This window comes from Ovis aries, chromosome 10 (genome assembly GCF_016772045.2).
Source record: "Ovis aries strain OAR_USU_Benz2616 breed Rambouillet chromosome 10, ARS-UI_Ramb_v3.0, whole genome shotgun sequence".
In the NCBI taxonomy this organism is placed as follows: domain Eukaryota; kingdom Metazoa; phylum Chordata; class Mammalia; order Artiodactyla; family Bovidae; genus Ovis; species Ovis aries.
Window position 1 is genome coordinate 77,199,484 of NC_056063.1, and position 25,039 is coordinate 77,224,522.

General features: G+C 43.6%; 1 protein-coding gene across 1 annotated transcript in view; it reads right to left on the reverse strand.

The window, feature by feature from the left end:
* The window catches only part of NALCN (sodium leak channel, non-selective), a 302,582-nt gene extending 280,106 nt beyond the window's left edge, over positions 1 to 22,476 (reverse strand). Inside the window, exons 1-2 of the mRNA XM_015098259.3 lie at positions 22,416 to 22,476; positions 1,197 to 1,343 (exon numbers count right to left, since the gene is read on the reverse strand). Coding sequence (XP_014953745.2) covers positions 1,197 to 1,304 — 108 coding nt within the window. The 5' untranslated portion in view covers positions 1,305 to 1,343; positions 22,416 to 22,476. The remainder of the gene's footprint in view (positions 1 to 1,196; positions 1,344 to 22,415) is intronic.
* Between the last annotated feature and the right edge of the window lie 2,563 nt (positions 22,477 to 25,039).

Below are 25,039 nucleotides of genomic sequence, written 5' to 3' on the forward strand. Positions count from 1 at the left end.
CCACAGTATAAAGGGCCTTGCGTATGATACAAACTACTGTTTAAAACTGTCAATGTAGGTAATAGGGATGTTTCAATGATTGTTAAGCAGAGGGTGATGTGAACAGACACAGAAATGTGGAAGGAGAGAGCAGCTGAGAAGCGGTCTGGAGAACAGATAAGAACGGAGAGGACAGAGGGGACCAAGGCTGATCATCTTTATTACGGTCAAGGTCAAGGGAAAGACAAGCAGCACCAGAGTGGCAGTTCATTTCCTGATTTCAGCTCCTGCTGTTGAGTTTGATAAGAGAGTGGATCCTGTACAGGAGATCAAACCAGTCGGTCCTAAAGGAAATCAACCCTGAATATTCACTGGAGGGACTGATGCTGAAGCTGAAGCTCCAATGTTTGGCCACCTGATGTGAAGATCTGACTCCCTGGAAAAGACCCTGATGCTGGAAAGACTGAGGGCAGGAGGAGAAGGGGACGACAGAGGATGAGATGGTTGGATGGCATCACTGACTCGACAGACATGAGCTTGAGCAAACTCCAGGAGATGGTGAAGGGAAGCCTGGTGTGCTGCAGTCCACGGGTTCGCAAAGAGTCAGACATGACTGAGTGACGGAACAACAGGACTGCTGTTGGAAGCTGAGCTTCCCAGTCCTGCAACGATGCCTTCAGCCACAGCTCTGGCCGCTAGACTGTCTCCTCGTGTACAATGACACTACGTGTGGCTGGGCTTTGCCTCAAATTCTCATCAGCTTAATTAGGCAGAGAAGGTGACAAGTTCTTCACAGACACTATCCACTATCTCATTAACCTTTACTTGCAACTCAGAAGGAGACCTTTAATTCCTAACATCTGATTATCTCCTCAGACTCCTGCATGGTGAGGATAAGTGAAGAGATCCCTCATCTCAGTCTCCAGCTTCAGGTCTGCCGGAGAAGTGGCATTAACTCCACATTCTGTGACTCCGAGGAGGACATGCACAGAGGGCAGGCTGAGGAGCCACCTCTGATGCCTCCTCTGTGAGTAGCTCACATGGCATCTCATTGTGTCATCGGAATTGTTTTCATCTCCCAGACTCCAAGACTCACCCACATTCTACTGCCGCTCAGACGTTTCAAATCACAGGGACAGGAGCTTCTGAATTAAATGAATCAAAGCGGCTTCATATCAGCATGTGCCTCTCTCTTCTTTTTTAAAAAAGAAACTTACTGGCTTGTTAATCCAGAGGATGTCTGCGTTGTCCGACAGAGATTCATCGGGACCAAAGTCGGTAACCGGCTGGGTCTCCACCCTGGAGCTCTGCTTCCGTTTGAGCATGCTGAAGTTAGCTCTGGGAAGCAAGTTCAAAACCACAGTCTAAGAGAAGAAAGACAGAGTGAGTTAGTCCCCAAACCATCCTTACCCTGATCACAAAAACGAAGTCCCCATGCAAGCCTGCATATATGCGTGCTAAGTTGCTCAGTCATGTCTGACTCTTTGCAATCCCATGGACTGCAGCCCACCAGGCTTCTCTTTCTATGGGATTCTCCAGGCAAGAATAATGGAGTGGGTTTCCATGCCCTACTCCAAGGGATCTTCCTGACCCAGGGATCAAACCCATGTCTCTTATGTCTCTTGCATTGACAGGTGGATTCTTTACCACTAGCAAGTTTGTTAATTACACTTTTACCTGGCAAGTTTGTTAATTACACTCAAGTTCCATTTACTGTATATAATAAATACATGCAACTAGAAAGGTTAAAGGGGCTTCCCTGGTGGCTCAGCATGTAAAGAATCTGCCTTCAATGTAGGAGACCTGGGTTCAATCCCTGAGTCAGGAAGATCCACTGAAGGAGGAAATGGCAACCCACTTCAGTATTCTTGCCTGGAAAATTCCATGGCAGAGGAGCCCAGTGGGCTACTTGGAGTCGCAGAGTCAGACATGACTGAGCACACACTCACCCACACACATGTGGAATCTTAGTTCCCCAACCAGGGGTCAAACCCACATCTCCTACATTGGAAGACAGAATTTTTACCACTGGACCATCAGGGAAGTCCCACCTCTTGTCTTTTTTATGCAAGCATGAGAAAGTCCAGTCTTGAGGCAGCAACCCAGGCCATCCAAGCAAATCTGAGGTTTAAAAGAAGTTCTAAACTGTAGAGTCTAAGGTGTTCGTAATGGACCAAGTTGGTGCTGAACTACAATTAGGAGAACTTCTGAAGGCAGGTAAGGGAGGGTAAAGGTCCTTCCAGCAGTGCACACCCATGAGGACGCTTAGTCAGGAGAAATGCAGCAGTTTTATCACCAGGAATAAGCATTGGCACACTCTCTGGTCTCCCTGGGGCTGGGGAAAGAATCCTCGCCAAGGAGAGTGAGTGCCACGCAATGCTCGTGGGAACCCGAGAAGAACAAGCCAGTGTTTGCAGTATGTGTAAATATGTGCAGTTTTCACTGGGAAAGAGAACACAGAAGCTCAGGACCAACTGCCTGGGATCTGATTCCCTGTGTTCAAACATCTACCTCTGTGTCTGTTCCCCTTGATGCACCAAGGTAGGTGCATCTGCCTGACCCTCCTTTTCCCGGAAGAAATCAAGCTAATTGCCTTTAAGGTGTGGTAGGTGTTTCCAGGCTGCCTTGTCCTGAATATTGGATTTGAATATGGGTTTTACAGGAGGCTGCACTAATTAATTTTATTTTACATAATTGGAGTTAGGGACTCTTGACATCGATATGTAAATATATGCAGAATATTCAAATTATTCTTGTTCTCTGATTTATGGGGAGGGGGCATTTGGTGGCCTCAATTTCGGATGCTTCTTGAATGACAGTCTCCTATGTACCAAAAAACTGGATACCGAATCTTTTAGAAATCCTTAAAGATAACACAATGCAAAGGAGGAAACAAACACTGATTTTACAATGTTGTTCCAAGATGATATAAGAAAAAATTTATCATAATACCTTTCCACTGGGCCGGTGGAAGGCCATTTATTTCTCTTCTGATCTGGCCATAGTTAAGGCCTGAAAATTACTTGATGTATAAATGTGATATCTTCACACGTTAATTCTATGTACCTTGTCTTAGCAATATCCCATCAGGAGCAAAACAGACTTTTGACAAAGGATTTGTTATCCTGGCGAAGTAGACATCCAGAATCTTATTTTTCAAAAATCTCCATGACTGGTATATTTGAGCCGCCAAAACAATGCACCATTGATGAACGGCAGTAGTTATCAAACCACTTCACCCTTGCTTTACAAATACAAAAGTGCCACCAAATCAAGCAGTGCCCAAGAAATCCTAGGGAACCCACACATGCATTCAAACGCAACAAAATGTATTTACATCCAGAGTCATACTACTTTTCATAGGGTCTACCTGGGGGCTCACTGTTAAGATGGCTCATTATGTTGCCCTCACAAACAAAGAATAAAGTCACAGGGATCCTTGAGACTGACCAGACTGCCCAAACAAGATTCTGTTTTCTCACTGGCGCCTACCTTCTCAAAGCTATGAAACCACCAGATTCCAGACCTTAGGCTACGTGACCACAGGACTCAGCTACAGGCTAAAAATTAGCCACCCCTTCAGAGAATTTTTCACTGGCAGGGTATAAGAAAGACCCCGTCAGAAAGGGAAGATGCAAAAAAAAAAAAGAAAAAAGAAAGGGAAGATGCTGGTTTCTCCTTAAGGGCCAGTCACCCTCTCGTTTTCCTCTAATAAATTTCCCTTTTCTTGCCTGACCGCCCAGCTCACTCTCTTTGTCTCCTCACTCGCTCCACAATTTTAATCAATAATCATGCAGTGAAAAACCCCTCAACAACCAGCTCCTGAATCACTGAAATCATGACTTATTTCTTATAAAATATCATCAAGGAGTAAAATAAGTTCAATTTACAAACACTGTTGTGTCCGACTCTTTGCGACCCAGGGGACTGCAGCATGCCAGGCTTCCCTGTCTTTCATTGTCTCCTGGATGTCTCAATTTACAAATGTGAAGAATCCAAAATTAAGTTGAGGCAACAATTTTCTTTTATATACAGAAATATTGTCGTACACATTCATTCATGTTGAACCAATATAACTGAGGACAGCATGCCTATTATTCTCCTGATAAAGACCAGCGGGAATATTTAAGTATCCTAGGTACACTTATTATTTTGATAGGAAATTGCTTCTGTGTATCTTAGCCTTATCACTCTCATGTATCTATAACCCAATGTATTTTTGGTCTCTGTTAACAGAAGTGTCCTTCATAAGGCAGTGCAGGAAGTTTGACAAGCATGATTTCCAGTAGCTTTATCAAAAGCAGTTGGTATTCAAATAGCTCAATAGTGGGCGGAGGCTGCACACTTACAATATGTTCATTGATGAATCTTTTCCTTGGAAACAGCTAGTGGCAACTCAGGGAGAAAAACCACTTTGGTTCATCACTCTCTTTTAAATGGTTAAAATCCAGTTTTGTATTCTGTGACAGCAACATTTTTACTTCTACTGGCATACGCTTTCCTCAGATCATCCTAGCTCTCTCTGGACCAAAATAAAATATATTCTTCTTCTTTTTTTTTTTTTTTAGCTGTGAGGTACTTGCAACCCTGTGGGTCATTTCTTCTCCTGGTAACTCCCTTAGGTTTGCATTAGTCTTCTGAATCTTCCAAATTATGGTTTCCAGCACGTCTTTTACCTGCTGTCCATGCGCCTGGCCTCTGTACTTAACCCCTTAAATGAGCATCTGCTCTCACAGTGTCCATCACCATCTGTTGGTGTCCAGCAGCTTCTATTATGAGTCAGGTACCTACGTGGCTTCTCCCTCAACTGTAGCCATGCCAACACCATCATCACTTGAAAACCAACAGGACAGGGGTTACTGGTCAGACATCCTTCCACTTCACTTCTTCTTCCCTGTTCCCAGATCCTATTGCCCTGAAATCAACCCTGAACACACACTGGATGGACTGATGCTGAAGCTGAAGCTCCAATACTTTGGCCACCTGATGCGAAGAACTGACTCATTGGAAAAGACCCTGATGCTGGGAAAGACTGAAGGCAGGAGGAGAAGGGGACGGCAGAGGATGAGATAATTGGATGGCATCACCGACTCAATGGACATGAATCTGAGCAGCCTCTGGGAGACAGAGAAGGACAGGGAAGCCTGGTGTGCTGCAGTTCATGGGGTCACAAAGAGTTGGACATGACTGAGCAACTGAACCGTAACAACCCTGCCCTGAACGTTTCTGGTCCCTGCAGGCAGGCCTCACACGTGCACAGACTATCACGCCACAGATTCACACTGGTGACTTCCCATATGTCCAAGGTCCCTTTCCCCTGATCCTTGTTACTAGAGCCCCTTCCAGGCCATGGGGCCTCAGGTCTGCATGGCCATAAACATCACCCTTTTTTGTCTCCAGGCCATGTCATGCAGCTTGCAAGATCTTAGTTCCCCAACCAGGGATTAAATCCAGGCCCTCAGCAGTAAAGCACAGAGTCTTAAACCCCTGGACTACCAGGGAATTCCTGACATCACCCTTTCTAATATGGCCTGTCTCTTTTTTTTTTTAATATTTATTTGACTGCACCAAGTCTTAGTTGAGGCACACAGGCTCTTTTAGATGTGGCATACGAACTCTTAATTTCAACATGCGGGCTCTAGTGCCCTGACCAGGGATGGAACCCAGGTCCCTGTACTTTGGGAGCACGGAGTCTTAGCAATTGGACCACCAGGGAAGTCTCTGTTTTGTCTTTTATCAGAATCACTGAGATGGTCTCTCCTGTAAATCCAGACAACCTCTGCTCATCCCCTAGTTTCCCACTCATTCATTCATACAGAAAATGCTAGGAATCCACTAGGGCACAGGCACCAAGACAGGGGCTCGGCATAGAGCAGGGAACCGCAAGGCATTTCCGGAGCTCATTTAACCTCATGTTTCAAGGACACTGAGACCTGGGGATTTTCGCTTGTGCCTCTTTCACGCTCATATCCACACGCTCCACTTGAGTTGGCCAAACATCTGATGACCCGCCATCCTCCAACCGTTCTCAACTGCTTCAGCACCTTTTCACAGCTGTGTCCTCTGTTGTCTGCTGCCAATTCCCCACCATTGATTCCGATTTCCTAACTTAACTCACAAAGAGTTTCTGTCTCTACACATGATTTGTCTGTTACAATGAGAAGATGTGATGTTTGGGAATAAAAGTGCAGAGGAGAGAAACACACCACCCCAGCAGACTTACCGCATCTCTTTTATTCTAAAAAGCCCCCAAAGGAGACAGCAGTCACTCATCTATCTCTGGTCATCAGGCATCATTACAACTGGTGACACAGCAAAATCAACAGCTCCTCTTCTGGTTATTTGTGTGCTCAGTCTCTGGGGCCTTTACAAGTTCGAGTGGAATCATTTAGCTACAGTTCTGTTCATGATAAGTTCAAAGTTCAGTCACTCGGTCGTGTCCGACTCTTTTCGACCCTGTGAATCACAGCACACTAGGCCTCCCTATCCATCACCAACTTCCTGAGTTTACTCAAAATCATGTCCGTCAAGTCGGTGACGCCATGCACCCATCTCATCCTCTGTTGTCCCCTTCTCCTCCTGCCCTCAATCCCTCCCAGCATCAGGGTCTTTTCCAATGAGTCAACTCTTCCCATGAGGTGGCCAAAGTACTGGAGTTTGGACCTAGGACTGATCTCCTTTAGAATGGACTGGTTGGATCTCCCTTCAGTCCAAGGGACTCTCAAGAGTCTTCTCCAACACCACAGTTCAAAAGCATCAATTCTTCGGTGCTCAGCTTTCTCCACAGTCCAACTCTCACATCCATACCATAGCCTTGACTAGACGGACCTTTGTCGGCAAAGTAATATCTCTGCTTTTCAATATGCTGGAATATATTAACTTTCCTTCCAAGGAGTAGTTCAGTTCAGTCCAGTTGCTCAGTCTGTTCATGATACACACACATTTAACAGTAGACTTTAATCCCATTGGGCTCCCCAGAAGGCACAGTGGTAAAGAATTGCCTGCCAATGCAGGAGACACAAGAGGTGTGGGTTCAATCCCTGGGTCAGGAAGATCCCCTAGAGGAAGAAATGGCAACCCACTCCAGTATTCTTGTCTAGAGAATCCCATGGACAGAGGAGCCTGGCGGGCTACAGTCCATGGGGTTGCAAAGAGTCGGACACGACTGAGCACCCAGTCTGTTGTTGTGTTGTTTAATCTCATTGCCATCACAGTTCGAGAGGGAAATTCAGAAAACAAAATTTCAGTAGTATCCCTCTGACTTCTCTCCCCAAGCTCATTTCTTTGCCATCAGAAGAGCAGCCTTCACTGCCACCAGAAGTTTTTCATTCATTCATTCTTGCATAAACGCATTCATTAAAAAAAAAAATCAATCATCCAAACCATTGTGTTAGGTGAGATGGATTCAGCTCTCACAAAACATGCCTGGTTTCTTTCCTCCTGGAATTCCTGAATGCCCCATGATCCTGACATAGCAGACATATTTCATTGAAAAGTAGGGACCTGATTAATTTAAGGGGCACCTCAGACCACTACACACTCATTCTGCAACCTCCACCAGCGAGTCTGCTTACTCTTGTCAGGTGAGAGCAATCTCCTCAGTTCTGTCTCATCTCAACAAAAATTTGAAGTGACAGACACTGAAGCCCTTGGCGCATCACAACTCTTGGACAGACCGTGTTATAGCTCTTAGACAGATCAGTGATACAGCTCCCTCCGTGTTACAGCTCAGTTTTATTTAGAAAATAGCAGGAAAATATATCCTCGAGCCATGGGGGCATGCCGACCCAACGATGTGAGGAGAAGAGAGACCCCTGGCCCTCTGGCTCCTCTTTTTACATGTTTTTTTCCTCCCCACCGGGCCTGCCCTGTGTAAACTGGGCCAGCCAGGAGCACTGTTTGTTCTACCTGAGGTCCTCAATCCAGTCCTCGGACCTTCCTTTGTTCTATTTTCGAGAGGTTTTCCCTTCCTTGTCTTTTCAGTTCAGTTCAGTTGCTCAGTCATGTCCGACTCTTTGCGACCCCGTGAATCACAGCACGCCAGGGCTCCCTGTCCATCACCATCTCCCGGAGTTCACTCAGACTTACGTCCATCGAGTCCTTGATGCCATCCAGCCATCTCATCCTCTGTCATCCCCTTCTCCTCCTGCCCCCAATCCTTCCCAGCATCAGAGTCTTTTCCAATGAGTCAACTCTTCGCATGAGGTGGCCAGAGTACTGGAGTTTCAGCTTTAGCATCATTCCTTTCAAAGAAATCCCAGGGCTGATCTCCTTCAGAATGGACTGGTTGGATCTCCTTGCAGTCCAAGGGACTCTCAAGAGTCTTCTCCAACACCACAGTTCAAAAGCATCAATTCTTCGGTGCTCAGCCTTTTTCACAGTCCAACTCTCACATCCATACATGACCACTGGAAAAACCATAGCCTTGACTAGATGGACCTTAGTGGGCAAAGTAATGTCTCTGCTTTTGAATATACTATCTAGGTTGGTCATAACTTTCCTTCCAAGGAGTAAGCGTCTTTTAATTTCATGGTCTTTTAGCCACCACCATTTTGGACTCCTGTGTCCTATGCTAACTACCTAACACTCTTTCACTGTCTCGTTGTTAGCTCTGCACCACCTCCTGCTGAGCAGCTGATCCCCAGTGTGCGCCTCTGTTATCTGTGCTACCAGACCTAACTAGGTTCACATTCCTCCTGAAACTTCTTCTAGCTGGAGTGCTTACTCTCCAGTGGGATACAGAGTGTGTTTCCTTCAGTATTTTCTTTTCCATATGTTTTCCCTGCATATTTTATTTTTAAAGATTTGTGTTTAAACACTGTTTTGTAACCAGCTTTTTTTTTTAAATCTAGCAGTATCCTATGAAATCTTTCTCTGTCCATAAATTTGTAGGCACAGAAAACATTAACTGTCAATAAACACCATTTTCAAACATCCGCCCTTCCTTGTCTTTGTCTCCTAAGCTCATTTGCAACTTTATATGAATGAGGCCTTGCCAGGTAAACAGATATAAACACATCATCTAGACCAGGCAGCAATGTTGAATTTGTTGTTAAGAAAGATATCACTGTGTACTTTGGCAAACAACTGGATTTGATGTCACTGATTTTTTTTGATTTGGGCATTACAAACAATTCTTATTTCAATATTTCTATTTCTCCCTCTTTTAAAAAAATGGCTGCAATTTGACTGCAGAACCCCAAACAACAAACCACTCTATGGATCTATATTGGAACAAGAGTTTCCTGCCTTTCCCCATATGCCTATTGTGTGCATACTGAAATCTTCCAGGATACTTCAGCTCAGAATAACAATGGGAAGAGCAATGGGGGTGCTTATTCCTAAAGCTGGAGCTGCCAACGTCATGGTTTCTTAAGGTTAGACTGTTCCTCTGGCCTAATCTTCTCCCAGGCAGAAAGAAAGAAAGAAAGTGAAGTCGTTCAGTCATGTCCAAATCTTGGCGACCCCATGGACTGTAGCCTGCCAGGCTCCTCCATCTATGAGATTTTCCAGGCCAGAATACTGGAGTGGGTTGTCATTCCCTCCTCCAGGGGATCATCCCAACCCAGGGTTCGAACCTGGGTCTCCTGCTCTGCAGTAAGACTCTTCACCATCTGTGCCAAAAGGGAAGCCCCTTCCAGGCAGAGGACATGTCCATTCAGCACAAATGAATACACAGTCATACATTTCATGGCATGGTTTTAAATCAGGGGGAAAGTCCTCCTATTTCTGTCCTGTTCTCTGTCACCCCAAATCCTTCTTTCCTGCATCATACTTTCCTAGGACCAACTGACCCTTCCTGGAGCCTTGGGTGACGGAACCTCTCTCTGCTCAGCTGAGCGTCCTGTCTCTCCATCTCCAAGGGCTGAAATTCCTCGCCTCATTCCTCAAGCCCAGATCATTTCGATGCTCAGCTCTGGGCTCCAATGACGGGTGTCCTGTGCTTTCTGGATACCCTGCACCCTCCTTTTACAGCCTTGACACCCCAGCACGTGGCCCTTCCCCTCGCTGGATGCCGGCAGCCCCGGGATTTCCTGTTCAGTGACGCTCTGCCTCTCAATCTTAACAACCAATGGTGCTTACGGGAAAGTGTTAAAGATAGAATCAGATGTAAAACTGAATAGATACTCCCTAGTCTAAATGCTCTGAAGAAAATAAAACAGTCCTCAAATACAGAGAGAGAGAGAGAGAAGGAGAAACCTTCTGAAAAACCCATGAAAAGATGATGAAATGCTTTGAAAGTATCTGTACAGTAAAGTACTGAGCTCATCAGTTGATTTCCTCCCCGGTTATGCTGACCACAATGTAGAAACAGACACCCTCCAACGAAGCTGTTTTCTAAAGGCTTTGATTATTATGTGTTAGGCCTGGTTCTAAGCATGTCACATATGATAACATTCAGTTCTTCCAAGAACCATTTCACAGATCAAGGAACTTAGGGACAGAGCTGCACCAAGATATAAACCAAGACAAGGTGACTTACAGTACTATTAAATTAAAAATTAAGTACATTATAAAATAGGTAAGAAAAAGAAAACTAACTTTCAACATGTTCTAATCACATGGCCTGGTTATTTCTAAACCCTCTTGGTATTCAGTATTGCTTGTGAAAATACTACAGGCATTTTCATCTCTTAAAATTGAATCCATTGGTATTATATGGTTCATTTTATAGTTATTCCAGCCACACATTTATAAAAATGTACATATATTTTTTCCAGCAAGAAATCGTCACAGTCCTCATCAAATTCATCTAAATGTCACTTTTAGGTTTCTGAAGTCATTATTCATTTATCCAGCCTTTTTCCTTGAAGATGAATCCTAGAAATAGTATATTATGATTTTATTACCTTTTCTCTAAATTGTGAAAAAGAAAACTGAGAACAAAAGCATCTACTAACTCCTACCCGATAATCTTACATCATGCAGTAAAGAGACAGCTGTCTTCACTTCCTAAAGATGACAGATTTCTTCATTTCCTAGAGTTAGTTCCAGTCTCACAAATTCTCAACAGAATGTGCTGAGAACGTGAAGACTAGAAAATGGATCCAACTTATGATATATAGGTAAAAGAGTGTATGTTTTTCTGCAAAGACTGTCTTACAGCAGAAAGGAGAGATTTAGTGAGAGAAATTCTTCTGTTATCCCAAAATCCAAAACTCAAAGTACCATCAAGGATGTAATTCTATTCTGTAATGTTCTCTGTTCCTCCAGTAAGGAAAACCCAGACTAAACAGAAGCTACCAGAGCTAGCAAGTGGTGTTCCTTATTCGATAACAACAACTGAAAACTGTTGAATCTAAAAGTTTCCAATACTAATGTGTTTGGCCATCCCAATAGATGGGATATTTTTTCTTTCTGGATATTCTCAGGGACAATGACTACACACATATTGTAGATTTTGTAGAAAAGACTTCTGCTCTGTCTGGAAGTTTGCAATAGATTACATTCCAAGAGGCTTCCAATGATAAAATTAGCACCTTCTTGAAGTTGTTCCTAATTTTACGCATTTTATCAACTCTTAGGGTAGGAAGGTGGTCTATAAACTACTGTACATAATTTTAGCAGAGAATCAAGCTTAAGTTTTACCCATTCTTTTTTTTTTTTCACTTGAAAGATGAGAGCAAACATTTATTGAAAGCTGGCTCTGTGACAGGCACTATTCCAAGCTCATGATACTTTTACGAAATATTTTTTAGTATTATACGCACTATACTGATTAAAAGTCTTGCCCAGATCTACATGAACTGGAAGCAAGTCTAGAACCCAGGGAGTCTGTTTTGTTGGGAGAGCAGAAGTAGGGGCAGAGAATTTGACTTACTTTTTAACTTCAAAGAACTTTTGTACAACTCAAAGGTTTCGCAACCATGATGACTTTCATCACTTCATGGCAACTAGATGGGGAAACAGTGGAAACAGTGGCTGATTTTATTTTTCTGGGATCCAAAATCACTGCAGATTGTGATTGCAGCCATGAAATTAAAAGACGCTTATTCCTTGGAAGGAAAGTTACGACCAACCTAGAGAGCATATTAAAAAGCAGAGACATTACTTTGCCAACAAAGGTCTGTCTAGTCAAGGCTATGGATTTTCCAGTGGTCATGTATGGATGTGAGAGTTGGACTGTGAAGAAAGTTGAGTGCAGAAGAATTGATGCTTTTGAACTGTGGTGTTGGAGAAGACTCTTGAGAGTCCCTTGGACTGCAAGGAGGTCCAACCAGTCCATCCTAAAGGAGATCAGTCCTGGGTGTTCACCGGAAGGACTGATGTTGAAGCTGAAACTCTAATACTTTGGCCACCTAATGCGAAGAGCTGACTCATTGGAAAAGACCCTGATACTGGGAAAGATTGAGGGCAGGAGGAGAAGGGGATGACAGAGGATGAGATGGTTGGATGGCATCACTGACTCAATGGATATGGGTTTAGGTGGACTCCAGGAGTTGGTGATGGACAGGGAGGCCCAGCATGCTGTGGTTCATGGGGTTGCAAAGAGTCAGACATGACTGAGTGACTGAACTGAACCAAACTGAATTTCATCGTAATTTAAGACAAGTCAAATATGAAAATCATCAGTTTTTAAACATAAACAAATGACACCTGAAATTTGCTGATGATTCAGTATGTGTGAAGCTAAGCACTTGGAGTGGATTATATCATCAACTGCTCCCCACATCCCAGTGAAGCAGCTATCTTTGTTATTCCCATTTTACAGATGACACTGAGCTTTAGAGAAGGTGTCTTACCCAAGGTCACTTTCTGACCTTTATCCCCATGACATTCAGCTGTGCATGCCTTTCAGTCTGAACTTTTGAGGGCTTTGTGAATAGAATCTTCTCTTTTCCAGAGAACAAAGATGGGGAGTCTCCAAGTTCTAGCCTCTCCCAAATCTGGGGAATGAGGGCTTTGTGAATAGAATCTTCTCTTTTCCAGAGAACAAAGATGGGGAGTCTCCAAGTTCTAGCCTCTCCCAAATCTGGGGAATGAAACCAAATTAGATCTCACTTCCCTGGTGGCTCAGATAGTATAGAATCCACCTGCAAATGTAGAAGACACAGGTTCACTCCCTGGGTTGGGAAGATCCCCTGGAGAAGGAAATGGCAACCCACTCCAGCATTCTTGCTTAGAGAAATCCCACGGACAGAGGAGCCTGGCAGGCTACAGTTAATGGGCTCCCAAAAGAGCTGGACATGACTGAGAGGGTAAACAACAACAAAGGCAGACTGAAATGCCTGAAGCAAGTGTCTCTTGTTCCCTGAGCATCCTTCACTTTTGAAATTTAATTGGCCCAATGCAATGCATCTTTTCTTCTAATGGGTTCCTAGTGGTTGGAGGAAAGACAGGCAGCTGCCTGAGTCCCAGGGCTGCCTTCGCAACAAGCAAAGCACTGCACTTGAGCAGGTGAATAAAGATAGTGCTAAACTTTGGCCCCAGATCACAGCAGCAACCCCTGTTTTGTATTCTCTGCCTCCTTCTCTCCAAATGCACTTCTCATTTGGGTGCTTACTCATCGACGCCTTGGCCTGGCTACATTGGGATCCAGCCCTGCAAACACAGTTACGCATATGGTCTGGTCTCAGCAGGACCGCAAAGGCCACCCAAGATGGGTCACCAAACAGCAGAAGCCAAACCTTCCAAAGGGCATCTCCAACCACAGGCTCTTCGTCTCTTGCTTCCTTTTGTCAACACACTGATGGAAAACAGAAAACAGATCCCCATCTTTCATACTAAGTCTACTTCCTAAATCCCAAAGAAAAGCAGCTTTTTTTTTTCTGGTTCTTTCTACAAATACTTCAAAACTGTGTCATGACTTCCTCAAGGATTCTGGGCTGTTTCATTTTAAATTGTGAAAATTGAATTTTCTTTGACCTTTAAAAATCACTGGATTTGGTAAAGGAATTCAGGATACAGTATGAGGATCCAAAACTCTTTCATACTGCACTCCGCACGCCAAACTACAACAGCTCAGCAGTAGGAGAGGGTCTCCGTTGTATCTGTGCCGCCTGAGTCACTGTATTGATTACAAATTGGGGCGATCAGCTCACACATGTAGGCTGAACAGCCTCTTTCCCACTTCTCTGCTCAGGAAATTCAGTCAATCCCTTGAACAAGCCCTAGCCCTTCACTCCACTTTAGAAAGGATAGGCATTTTAAATTTTGTGAATTGTTTTGGGCACAAAGTAGGTGTAAGAAATTTTTAAGAAAAGAATATCAGAACTAAAAATCACCACGGGCTGATGATACGAATTTTTAAGAAAGGTCCAGTTTCCTCCTAGTTATGGCAGAGTTTTTAAGGGTTTTCATCATCCAATAGGGGCTTCCCAGGTGGTGCAGTGGGCAAAGGAACCTCCTACCAAAGCAGGAGATTCAGGTTCGATCCCTGGGTCAGGAAGATCCCCTAGAGTGGGGATGGCACTCACTGGCAACCCACTCCAGTATTCTTGCCTGGAAAATTCCATGGAGAGAGGAGCCTAGTGGACTGCAGCCCATGGGGTCACAAAGAGCTGGACAGGATGCTCACACATCCTCCAATAGTCAAGGACAGGCATTTCATTCTAAGAAACCGCTACTATCATTTAAATATTACAAAAGACGAGAAAAGGAGATCATCTCTTTTTATTGTGGCTGCTTAATCTTGTAATGAACCTGCAAAGGTTGATCAAAGAAGATGGATGGGGAAAACAGTGGTTTTCAAAACTTTTCCATAAATAGCATGGAAGTCAAAAGAAGCTTTCTATTTATTTGTGTAAATGCAGTTGTTCCATTTTGTGATATGAATCTCCAAAACCTGGACAAAGAAGGTGAATGTTTTAAAACAGTAGTTTCCAAAGATTGTTAACATTCATCATTCAGGGAGGTTTGTAAACATTCTCAACCATCCTTCACCTCAGACAAACAAAATCAGAACCCTGTGAGCCAAGTATGCAAAATACTTAAAAAAAAAAAAAATTCCCCAGGTGATTCTTAACACACTCTCCCAGCACTGATTCCAAAAGTGATGGATGGAATCACCCGTCTAGATGCTCAGAGGAGCATTCAGGTGACAGTCAAGACTTATCTGGGGAAAAAAATCAGAGAGACTGGTATAAACAAGAAAGGCAAAATAGAAATCTGAAGCAAAGAATCTGATTTATAACCGAATGTATATATGCTTGGTGCTCAATCACTCAGTCATGGCAAACCCTGTGTGACCCCATGGACTGCAGCCCACCAGGCTCCTCTGTCCATGGGATTTTTCAGGCAAGGATACTGGAGTATGGGCTGCCTCTTCCTACTCCAGGGGATCTTCTCAAACCAGGGATTGAACTGAGGTCTCCTGAGTCTCCTACACTGTCAGGTGGATTCTTCACCACTGAGCCACCTTGGAAACCCAAATGTGTGTGTGTGTGTGTGTGTGTGTGTGTGTGTGTGTGTGTGTGTATATATATATATGTATCTCAATAGTACATTCTAAGTTTTCCTCAGAGAACTTCAGAATTACCTCAAAAATATTTGATGTATTTAAATATATTTGATATACAAGGATGCATTTTTGTATGATGAGAAGATAACTAAAAATTTGATTTTCCTTGACTTTTGTCCTATAATTTTCTAGTCCCATCACTTCATGGGAAATAGATGGTGAAACAGTGGAAACAGTGTCAGACTTTATTTTTTTGGGCTCCAAAATCACTGCAGATGGTGACTGCAGCCATGAAATTAAAAGACACTGACTCCTTGGAAGGAAAGCTATGACCAACCTAGACAGCATATTCAAAAGCAGAGACATTACTTTGCCAGCAAAGGTCCGTCTAGTCAAGGCTATGGTTTTTCCATTGTTCATGTATGGATGTGAGAGTTGGACTGTGAAGAAAGCTGAGTGCCAAAGAACTGATGCTTTTGAACTGTGGTGTTGGAGAAGACTCTTGAGAGTCCCTTGGACTGCAAAGAGATCCAACCAGTCCATTCTAAAGGAGATCAGTCCTGGGTGTTCTTTGGAAGGACTGATGCTAAAGCTGAAACTCCAATACTTTGGCCGCCTCATGGGAAGAGTTGACTCATTGGAAAAGACTCTGATGCTGGGAGGGATTGGGGGCAGGAGCAGAAGGGGACGACAGAGGATGAGATGGCTGGATGGCATCATTGACTCGATGGACATGAGTTTGGTTGAATTCCGGGAGTTGGTGACGGACAGGGAGGCCTGGCGTGCTGCGATTCATGGGGTCGCAAAGAGCTGGACACGACTGAGTGACTGAACTGAACTGAACTGACTTTTGTACTATAATTTTCTAGTTGAGAATATACTCTGAAATGGCTATTCATTTCATGAAAGAAAGCAAAAATAATTTGTCTAGTTTAACTAGCTAGCTTTTAATATCATTTTCAACTTTATCTAATGAAAAGTAGAAAATTATTTTTAGGTTCCTCAGAGTTTAAAATTTCTTTTCTCCTGAAAGTATTGACATACTGAATTGAAAGAAAAGGAAAGAATAATCCAACAAGTTCTAGTTCCGAAAATTTAAATTCCTTATTTGCAATATTTATCTTAATCTCTGTGCTTCAGCTCCTGGGAAGAAAAGTTAAGAAAGTTTTCATACTTGAATTGTATATAAATATTTTTTACTCCAGGCAAATTTTATGATACACACTCAACTGTATTTTAAGCTGTCACTGTCTTGTATCTCCTCTGATACAAATTTGTATCTTGTCTGACACAGGCCTCCATAATTTGTACTTTCCAGAAATAATAGGCAATTAAAAAAAATCCTTCCTCTACTTCAAAAGTGATACATGAAGCTGTATCACCCATGAATTTCATAATGATAAAGAACAGACATAGAAACAGTGATGCAAAAGATTTAACCTATAGATACTGCTAACTGAGAGATAAAGAAGAAATTAGTTGTTCTACCGAGGCAGTACAAATAGTGGCAAAAACACTGACAATCAGCCAAGGTCGAGGGCCTGGCTTTCTTCCTCACCCATCCCTCCCTTTCATTCTGTTGGTTCAGCCACCAACACCTGCTGGCATTTGTTCCATTGATAAACCTCCATCCTCCTCTGCATAGTCCCATGTCAGTTACCCACCCGTAGAATTTCATGCCCCGTTTCTTCAACACCTTTCTTCACAGGGCCCCATTCTCACCCTTATCATTCTTGACCTCATTTTTAGTTCCTGGCACACTGATACCTCCTACAGATAGCTATATACATTAATAGGACTTAAAGACTGGAATGCTGGGTTTTATTTTATGTTTTTTCTATCAGATCCAGAATTTTTCTATTTTATCAGGAATTCATTCATGTTTTTAAACATCATCCTCTTTCTTCTCCTCTCTAGCCTGTCTCATTGTTTTCTTTATTTCCTAAGCTGAAATGCTGCTTCCTTATCTCATTGTAGGTCACAGATGCCTTTAAGGAAATACATCATCTAAGGACCATGTTGCCCCCAAAACGAAAACACACGAGAATACGCCGGACTATCCAGAGTATAATGCCATAATAATCAGTATATGTATATCGAAAGCTTGTAAGTATAACGTTATTAAAGTTACTAAAGTTTATGAAGTGTTAGTGCTCAGTCAATTCTTTGCGATTCTGTACGATTCTTTGTGACCCCATGGACTGTAGCCTGCCAGGCTCCTCTGTCCAGGGGGACTCTCCAGGCAGGAATACTGGAGATATTAGGAATACCGGGTTGCTATTCCCTTCTTTAGGGGATCTTCCCGACCCAGGGATAGAACTTGGGTCTTCTGCCTTGTAGGCAGATTCTTTACCATCTGAGCCACTAGGGAAGCTCTCATTAAAAATAGTAACTTTTCTTATTTTAAGGTCCTTTTTTTTCCCCTTCATTTAATTATCTTTTAAAATTATTGTTCTGTTTTTACATACTTAACCTCACTGGGATTTTTGTTTTTGTTTCTGGGTTTGTTTGTTTGGTAGCACGTGCCTAATATGTATCTCTTCATCTCTTTTATATTTCATTTTGAGCCATACCACTATCTTAAGAGAACCATAGTCTGCTTTTTTTCAGAATTAATGCATTTTCAGTATATTATTTAAGAGCTGCTTTAATTTTGCAAAGGTTCGAGAATGAAGTCAATCAAACTTCATCAAAATACTGAGGGGAAGGTTTTCTTTTTCTTAGTTTTCAAACTCAAAGTATTCAGCAGGCTAGATCTAGATGCTGGTGGTAGTTTAGTGGCTAAGTTGTGTCCGAGTCTTTGCAACCCCATGGACTGTAGCCCGCTAGGCTCCTCTGTCCATGGGATTTCCCAGGCAAGAATACTGGAGTGGGTTGCCATTCTCTTCTCCAGGGGATCTTCCCAACCCAAGGATTGAACCTGGGTCTCCTGCATTGCAGGGGTATTCTTTACCAAATGAGCCACCAGGGAAGCCCAGATCTAGATGCCGGCTATCTTTAATGTTTCTGGTCCAGAATACCCTATCTTCATCTGCATGTTTGTTTGTCCCTCTAAAAGAAAATAATTACTATATTTCACTTTGAATTAGGGCTGTGTTCCATGTGCTCTGATCTCCTGGAAGGAAGAGCACTGATGTGTGTGTTGATGCTGGCTGTCTTCCACGCAACATCCCTGCCCCAGACAAAGTCTTCTTTTCATCTCCTTCCTTTGCATAACTGGAGATAAGTCTCACTCTTGATCCCTGCATAAATGACTCCCTTGGCAGCAGCGTTCTGAATTTTCATACTCCTAATGCTCCTGGAGCCCCTTCCAAAGAATTCCCAGTCCTGGCCAAACCTCTGGGGGTCCGTCCCTGTCAACCAAACACATTCTGTTTGGCATGTCTGCCCTGGCCCTGGGGTCTCGTGAAGAAATTGCTTCAGAAGTCAGGTAATTCCGTCTCACCAACACAATGCTCTAACTTGAGCCTTCACCCCTCATATCAAGGGTTTCAGCAGCAGCTCTGTTCTTCCTCATTTTTTGTACAAATCTCTGAGAAAGAGAGTTGTGGTCTGAACCTTAGTTTTGCCCATCAGTCACAAAGTGTCTGCCTGCAATGAGGGAGACCCGGGTTCGATCCCTGGGTTGGGAAGATCCCCTGGAGAAGGCAATGGCAACCCATTCCAGTACTCTTGCCTGGAAAATTCCATGGACTGAGAAGCCTGGTGGGCTACAGTCCATGGGGTCGCAAAGAGTCAGACACGACTGAGCGAATTCACTTTTCACTTTCACATGAGCCCAGTCCCATCCATACAGAAGCTACAAGATATGCCTTAGGGTCAACAGCCAAGGAACAAATGGTCTTCTCTCCATATCTGTAGGGTACACGTTTCTCACTATAACAATTTCTTTCGTCATTTATCTGAACTCTGAGTAGGAAGGCAAAGAACAGAATGAGATACCTGAGCTCAAAAATCATTTTTCCTAAAAGACTTTGCATTTAGTTACTCTTTTTATTCAGCAAACAACTTTTACAGCATTCCTACTCTTTATTTTACTCTGTGAGGTGTATTTTATCGGCTGGATTTCAGCTAAATTTGTTAAAGGTTAAGTCTTTATATACTGCAAAGGTCATCAATCCAAGCTGCTATTTTATCTTCTTTTGCTCCTGTAAAGAGGGAAGATGAGCCACAAATACTAAAAAGAAGGCAGATTTACCTCAGAAAGCATATAACTCATCTTATTCAAAATTACAATTTTAGGAAACCAACGAAGTTATGTCTATCCATAACATATAACATATATCTATAAATTTATATTATATATATATATATATATCCAGTTAGAAATTTAGATAATCCATTTTTTTCCAGGAATATAACTGGTTGGAATTTATCATGAAAAAATAATACCCAATAGAAATAAATCCTTATACTCTCATTATCAGGGCATTATTTACAATGATGAAAAGCTAAAAACAGCAAAAATCCAATGATAGAGGTATGGTCATAGTGAGACTATATTCAAAGAGGGCAGTCTTAAATAGCCATGTATAAATTTTAAGGATGAAAGCTGTATAAAACATGACAAATGCTTATAATAAATAATAAATGGATAAACTAAGATAAATGCACAATACATTACCACAACTACACCAAAGTCATATAGTCTTAAAGGTACACAGATAGTACAGTCTTTAGTACTAGGTTGTTGGGACTATGGTTGTTTATTCTCTTTTTACCATCATTTCTGTCATTTCTCTCAAATCTAATTTTTTTTTAATTGAACGATAAAGTTTTAAATGTTTGCACACAAAAAGTTTTGAAGGTGTAACAAATACTTGGACAAGTCCTTGAGACAAGAAATAATCACAAAACATGACAGTCAAGCTCCAAAATGTTGATATAACTGGGGAGGGGGACACAATTATAATTTCTTTAGACTGAAGGTCATAGTTTCCAAACCAAAACTAGAAAATAGGCTACCTCATTGTGTCTCCTCTTAACTGCATATTTATCTTTGCTGACAGATTCGTAAGGCCTGGTCTATCTCTTTTTTTTCCCTGAAATCTCAGTTCCTAGCGCAACGCCTGGCTTACACTGGGATACAATACAACTGGGAGATGTTATTTTTTTTTCCCCTTCACAAACTTAAGACTCTTCCCCTTGGATAAATTTAAATAGCCATGGAAAATTTTTAAATATCACAGCATCACTGATAAAAGATGAAACAAATACATACAGGCCCCAGCGTGCATACACATCCACACACTCACAAAGGATGCAGGAAAGAGCAGAGAGGCAAATGGAACACGTTTCAAAGAAATACCACATGGAAAAAGAAGAAAAAAATGCTAGTCAAAACCTCAATTCTCTAAACAAGCAATATAGAAGATAAACAAGAAGCAAGATGAAGATAAAATAGCAAGCAAATGATGCCATTTCAAAGATATTTTTTCTTTTACAAGTATAATATTTTCCTTCTGACTACCTTGCAGGTCCTAGCCAGTTTTGCCACCATTCCACATGGCTTGTCTTCAGTGGTTCTAGGGCTCTTAGTATCCTCACTATCTACTCCACCAAAATGTCACATCTTCTAGGAATTCCAGGAGGGTCCAATCAGCCTGTTTGTGTTTTGACTTTTTTCCCACATCTGATTTTTCTTGCATTCTGTCTGGCTTTAGCAATAGCTGAATCAAATATAATACGGTGTTTGCATGCTCAGTCATGTTCCACTCTTTGTGACCTCACAGCCCACCAGGCTCCTCTGTCCATGAAATTTTCTAGACAAGAATACTGGAATGGTTTGCCATTTCCTACCAGAGATCAAATCCTCATCTCCTGTGTCTCCTGCATTGGAAGGCAGATTCTTTACCACTGAGCTACCTGGGAAACTCCCAAATATGCTACAGATGAACGCAAAATCCAACATCAAAGGTCCACAGAAGGAAAGCCCATCAATTAGGGAATACATTTTTGTTGTAGAGGACTGAGAAGCCATAATTTTTATCCAAAACTGTTGAAACTTAATCTTTGAATGTTAAAGAAAAAAAAATCTTGCTGTATATCTGCCTTGGGGATAACTGTCAGAAGCCAACCTCTCCTACTTAATTTCAAGCCACAGTTGTAGTTATGAAAAAATGAATCCTATATCTTTTTAAAATAGCCACCTGTTACTTCCTCATCCCTATTAAAGGTCTTTGCCAACCTCAACCTTCTCATACACAGTCATGGGTTCTGCATCTGTCTGGCCACCAGGGAAATCCAGGCCTAGGTGATGACCACACAGACACGAGATTAAAAACACATCCTTCTGAGGCCTGAACCTGAGCGCGTCTGAACATGCCTCCTTGATAACACATTCCCTGAACGATTACGCCGAAAATCGAAAGATGTATCCTATGATATTTCAAGCATTTATCAGGACCTGAGTTTAGAGTTCTCAGGCTAGCCTGAAAGAGAAAATTCCAGTCAGAGAGACAAGACCCTGCTCAGCGTTCCGGCCCTGAGATTCCAGCCAGGCCAGGAGGGCCTGCACCAAATCTCTTAAAGGGGACTCAGTGACAAAACGGCATGGCTTTGGCAGGTCACTGCTTCGCTAGCCCTGTGGCCACCCTAGTGACAGCCGCTCAGAAAGGCCAAATGATGAGAGGAGGGGTGAGGAGCGCGCGGAGCCAGCCGCAGGAGACCGGGGCCGGGTGGGCGAGGCCCCCGCGGAAACCTGCGGGCGCGGCGGCCCCCACACCTGCGCGGTGACCCCGAGGCGCGCCGCGCATCCTCCGCCTCCCCGGCCACCTGTCTCCCAGGTGCCCGCGGGGCAGGCCGAGGTCTGGCGGCCGCCAGGCATCCAGAGCCCACCGAGGCCGGGCAGGCGCCCCCCACGCTGGGGCCCGGGAGGCGGCGGCGGCCCGCGCCGTGTCCCCGTGCAGACGGGCGTGCTCCCCTTCCCCTCCAGTTCCCTCTCGCGGGCCGCGCCCTCGCCCCCCGCCCGCCCGGGCCGGGCCTTGGCCAGGACGACCCGCGCGCCCCCCGCCCGGGCCTGGTGGCCGAGACCAACCTGTAACCCCAGCGCTCGGAGCGGTCATGGTGCGGCGTTGGCGGCGGCGTTGGCGGCGGGCGGGGCGCGCACCCACCGCGGGGACGCGGCCCCTCGCCTCCCGCGGCTCCGGCGGCGCGCGCCACCCGGTTGAGGCGGCTGCCACCCAGGCGCCGGGCCTGCGAGCGCGGCGCGGGGGCTGGGGGCGGGGGGTTAGGGCTTTTTTCTTTTGGCCTTTTCTGTTGTGTGTTTTTGTTTTTTTTTTTTTAAATCAGAGTTGGCTTTGCCGCAGGGGCTGGGAGGCTGGATGCAGCCTGAGAGGAGATGGCCGAGGAGGCGGCGCTGCTGTTGGTGGCCGGGAGCGTGGGTACCAGCAGGTTCCTTTTCCCTGGCTGCCACCGGCTCAGCCTCCCAGCGGCAACAGCTGGGCTCTCCTCTGCCAGCTCCTCCTGGGGTCCCTGGCGAGCTCACCAAGCACGCCTGTGCGCTCGGGACCGGCACACGACCGCGGACACGCGAGCCGGGCCCGTGTGCGCGCCTGTGCATACGGTCTTGTCTTACTGCACAGGGTATCTGAGGATGCCGGCTAGTCACACCCTGGAGTGTGAAGTTGCTACATCACGAGGACCTTGGTGGCATTTATAGCTTCTAAGCATGTTAACATTTTCTCTTAACGTTAAAATATGTCATTATGTGGAATGAACTGGTTGCCCATTGGAAAACTGGTCACCTCCAAGCACTGTAAAGGCTTTCCTAATGGCTTAGCGAGTAAAGAATCCGCCTGCAAGTGCAGGAGACACCGGAGACTAGGGTTCGATCCCTGGGTCCGGAAGATCCCCTGGGGGAGGAAACTGGCAACCCAACTCCAGTATCCTTGCCTGGGAAATCCCATGGATGGAGGAGCCTGGCAGGCTACAGTTCAGGGGGTCGCAGAGTTGGACCCAATTGAGCGTGCTCACTGGCTGATTAGGGTCTATAAAGGTACCTGGCCCGAACTCCACCTGTGATGTTTCCTGGGGCTCCCAGAAGAGCAGGTTTGGTGAAATCAAAGAAACTTGAACACCCTGATCAGGGCCAAGGGGACATCTTTTCTCTCAGTGGCACTTGTTGAAAAGTTTACTCAAGGCCTAGCATCTTGCCTTGGAGTTGGATATTAAACACGGACAAGAATCCTTGACAGTGATTTAGTCCTTGGGTGTGGTCCTGTCTTCACACATGTCACAGAAATAGAAACATATGAATACAGGGAGAAAGGAAACAGAATGAAACCTCCTCTAGAAGAGAAATCAGAACTCCAAACCAAAGAATGAGTCCCTGTGAAAAATTAGAGCCCAAGGGATGAATGTTGAGTCACATACACACATTTAAAAAATAAAATTTAATTTTAATTTAATTTTATTTAAATTTTATTTTTAATCTTTATTTTTAAAATAAAATTTGATTAACTTACCATCTTAAAAAAATCTTTGCACAATCCATTCACATTGGGCCAATATTAGTGTCTTTTTAAAATTATTTAAAGGAAATTTTAAAAATAATTGGCATTTTATGAAATACAGAACCATGTGGAATATTTTTGCAAATTTATGAAGATAGTAGAAAGACCAACTATATAAAAAGCTATGTTTTAAACAAATGAAACCATATAGAAATATCTTTCATAACACAAAATGGAAGATAATATAAACAATGATATATCTGTAAACCATTCATTTAGAAACGTCTAATCATCTTAAGTCACTGCTCCTAAATGTTTTATCTAAATGTTAGTTTATTTCTCTTTGCATGTAGCTATGAGCATTCTTTGGAATTCATCAAGTTAGAATCATCAGTTAGAAAAATCATATTAACGAAGCAAAGACCAAGATATTTATTAATTTCTTGGGTGAAGTGATATAGAGGCAGCAATTTTACTAATCTCAGCACCACTCCTCACCCATCAGGCATTTTAGACTCCACTCTGGCCATATTTGATCTACTGCTGTGTAAGTATCCATAATTCATGCTTAGGAGCCAAACAATCCCATGGATGATGAGACGATGAGAAAGTCTTGGGAAATCCATGAAGAAATGATAGCTTACGGTGAACAATGTTCAATTCGTCATCTCCGAAGAAGAAAAATCTAACTTCAGGACTGGGGACCAGGCTTGATCACTCAAGAGCTTTTGTGTAGCAGAGTTGTATTAAGTGAAAAGGGAGAGAGAAAGCTTCTGACACAGACATCAGAAAAGGGATGGAGCATGCCCCCCTAGCTACTGTTAGCAAGGGAGTTATATACTTTCTAAATTAGTTATTACAGTAAATCAAAAGAATGTCTCAAGGTTGTAAAGATCTTACTAGACCCACTCCCATAATTTACATTTTAAGATAACAGGATTAGCCAGAAGGTTTTCAGGAAGGAGAAACTGTCCTCAAGCAGGATACATTGTTGTTATATAATCTTTACTAAAGAATGCAGAAAAAATTTGCCCTTTCCTCCCCCTTGAGAATTCCAGACCCCTATCTCCTCCTTGAGAGCCCCAGACTCCTTTCTCCTCCTCGGGGACCCTGAACTTCTTATCAACCTGCCCAGGAATTGACTCTCTCAGCTTAGTACAGGCATCCAGGAATCTGTAGAAACTCACCATGTATTGGAATAGGAAAT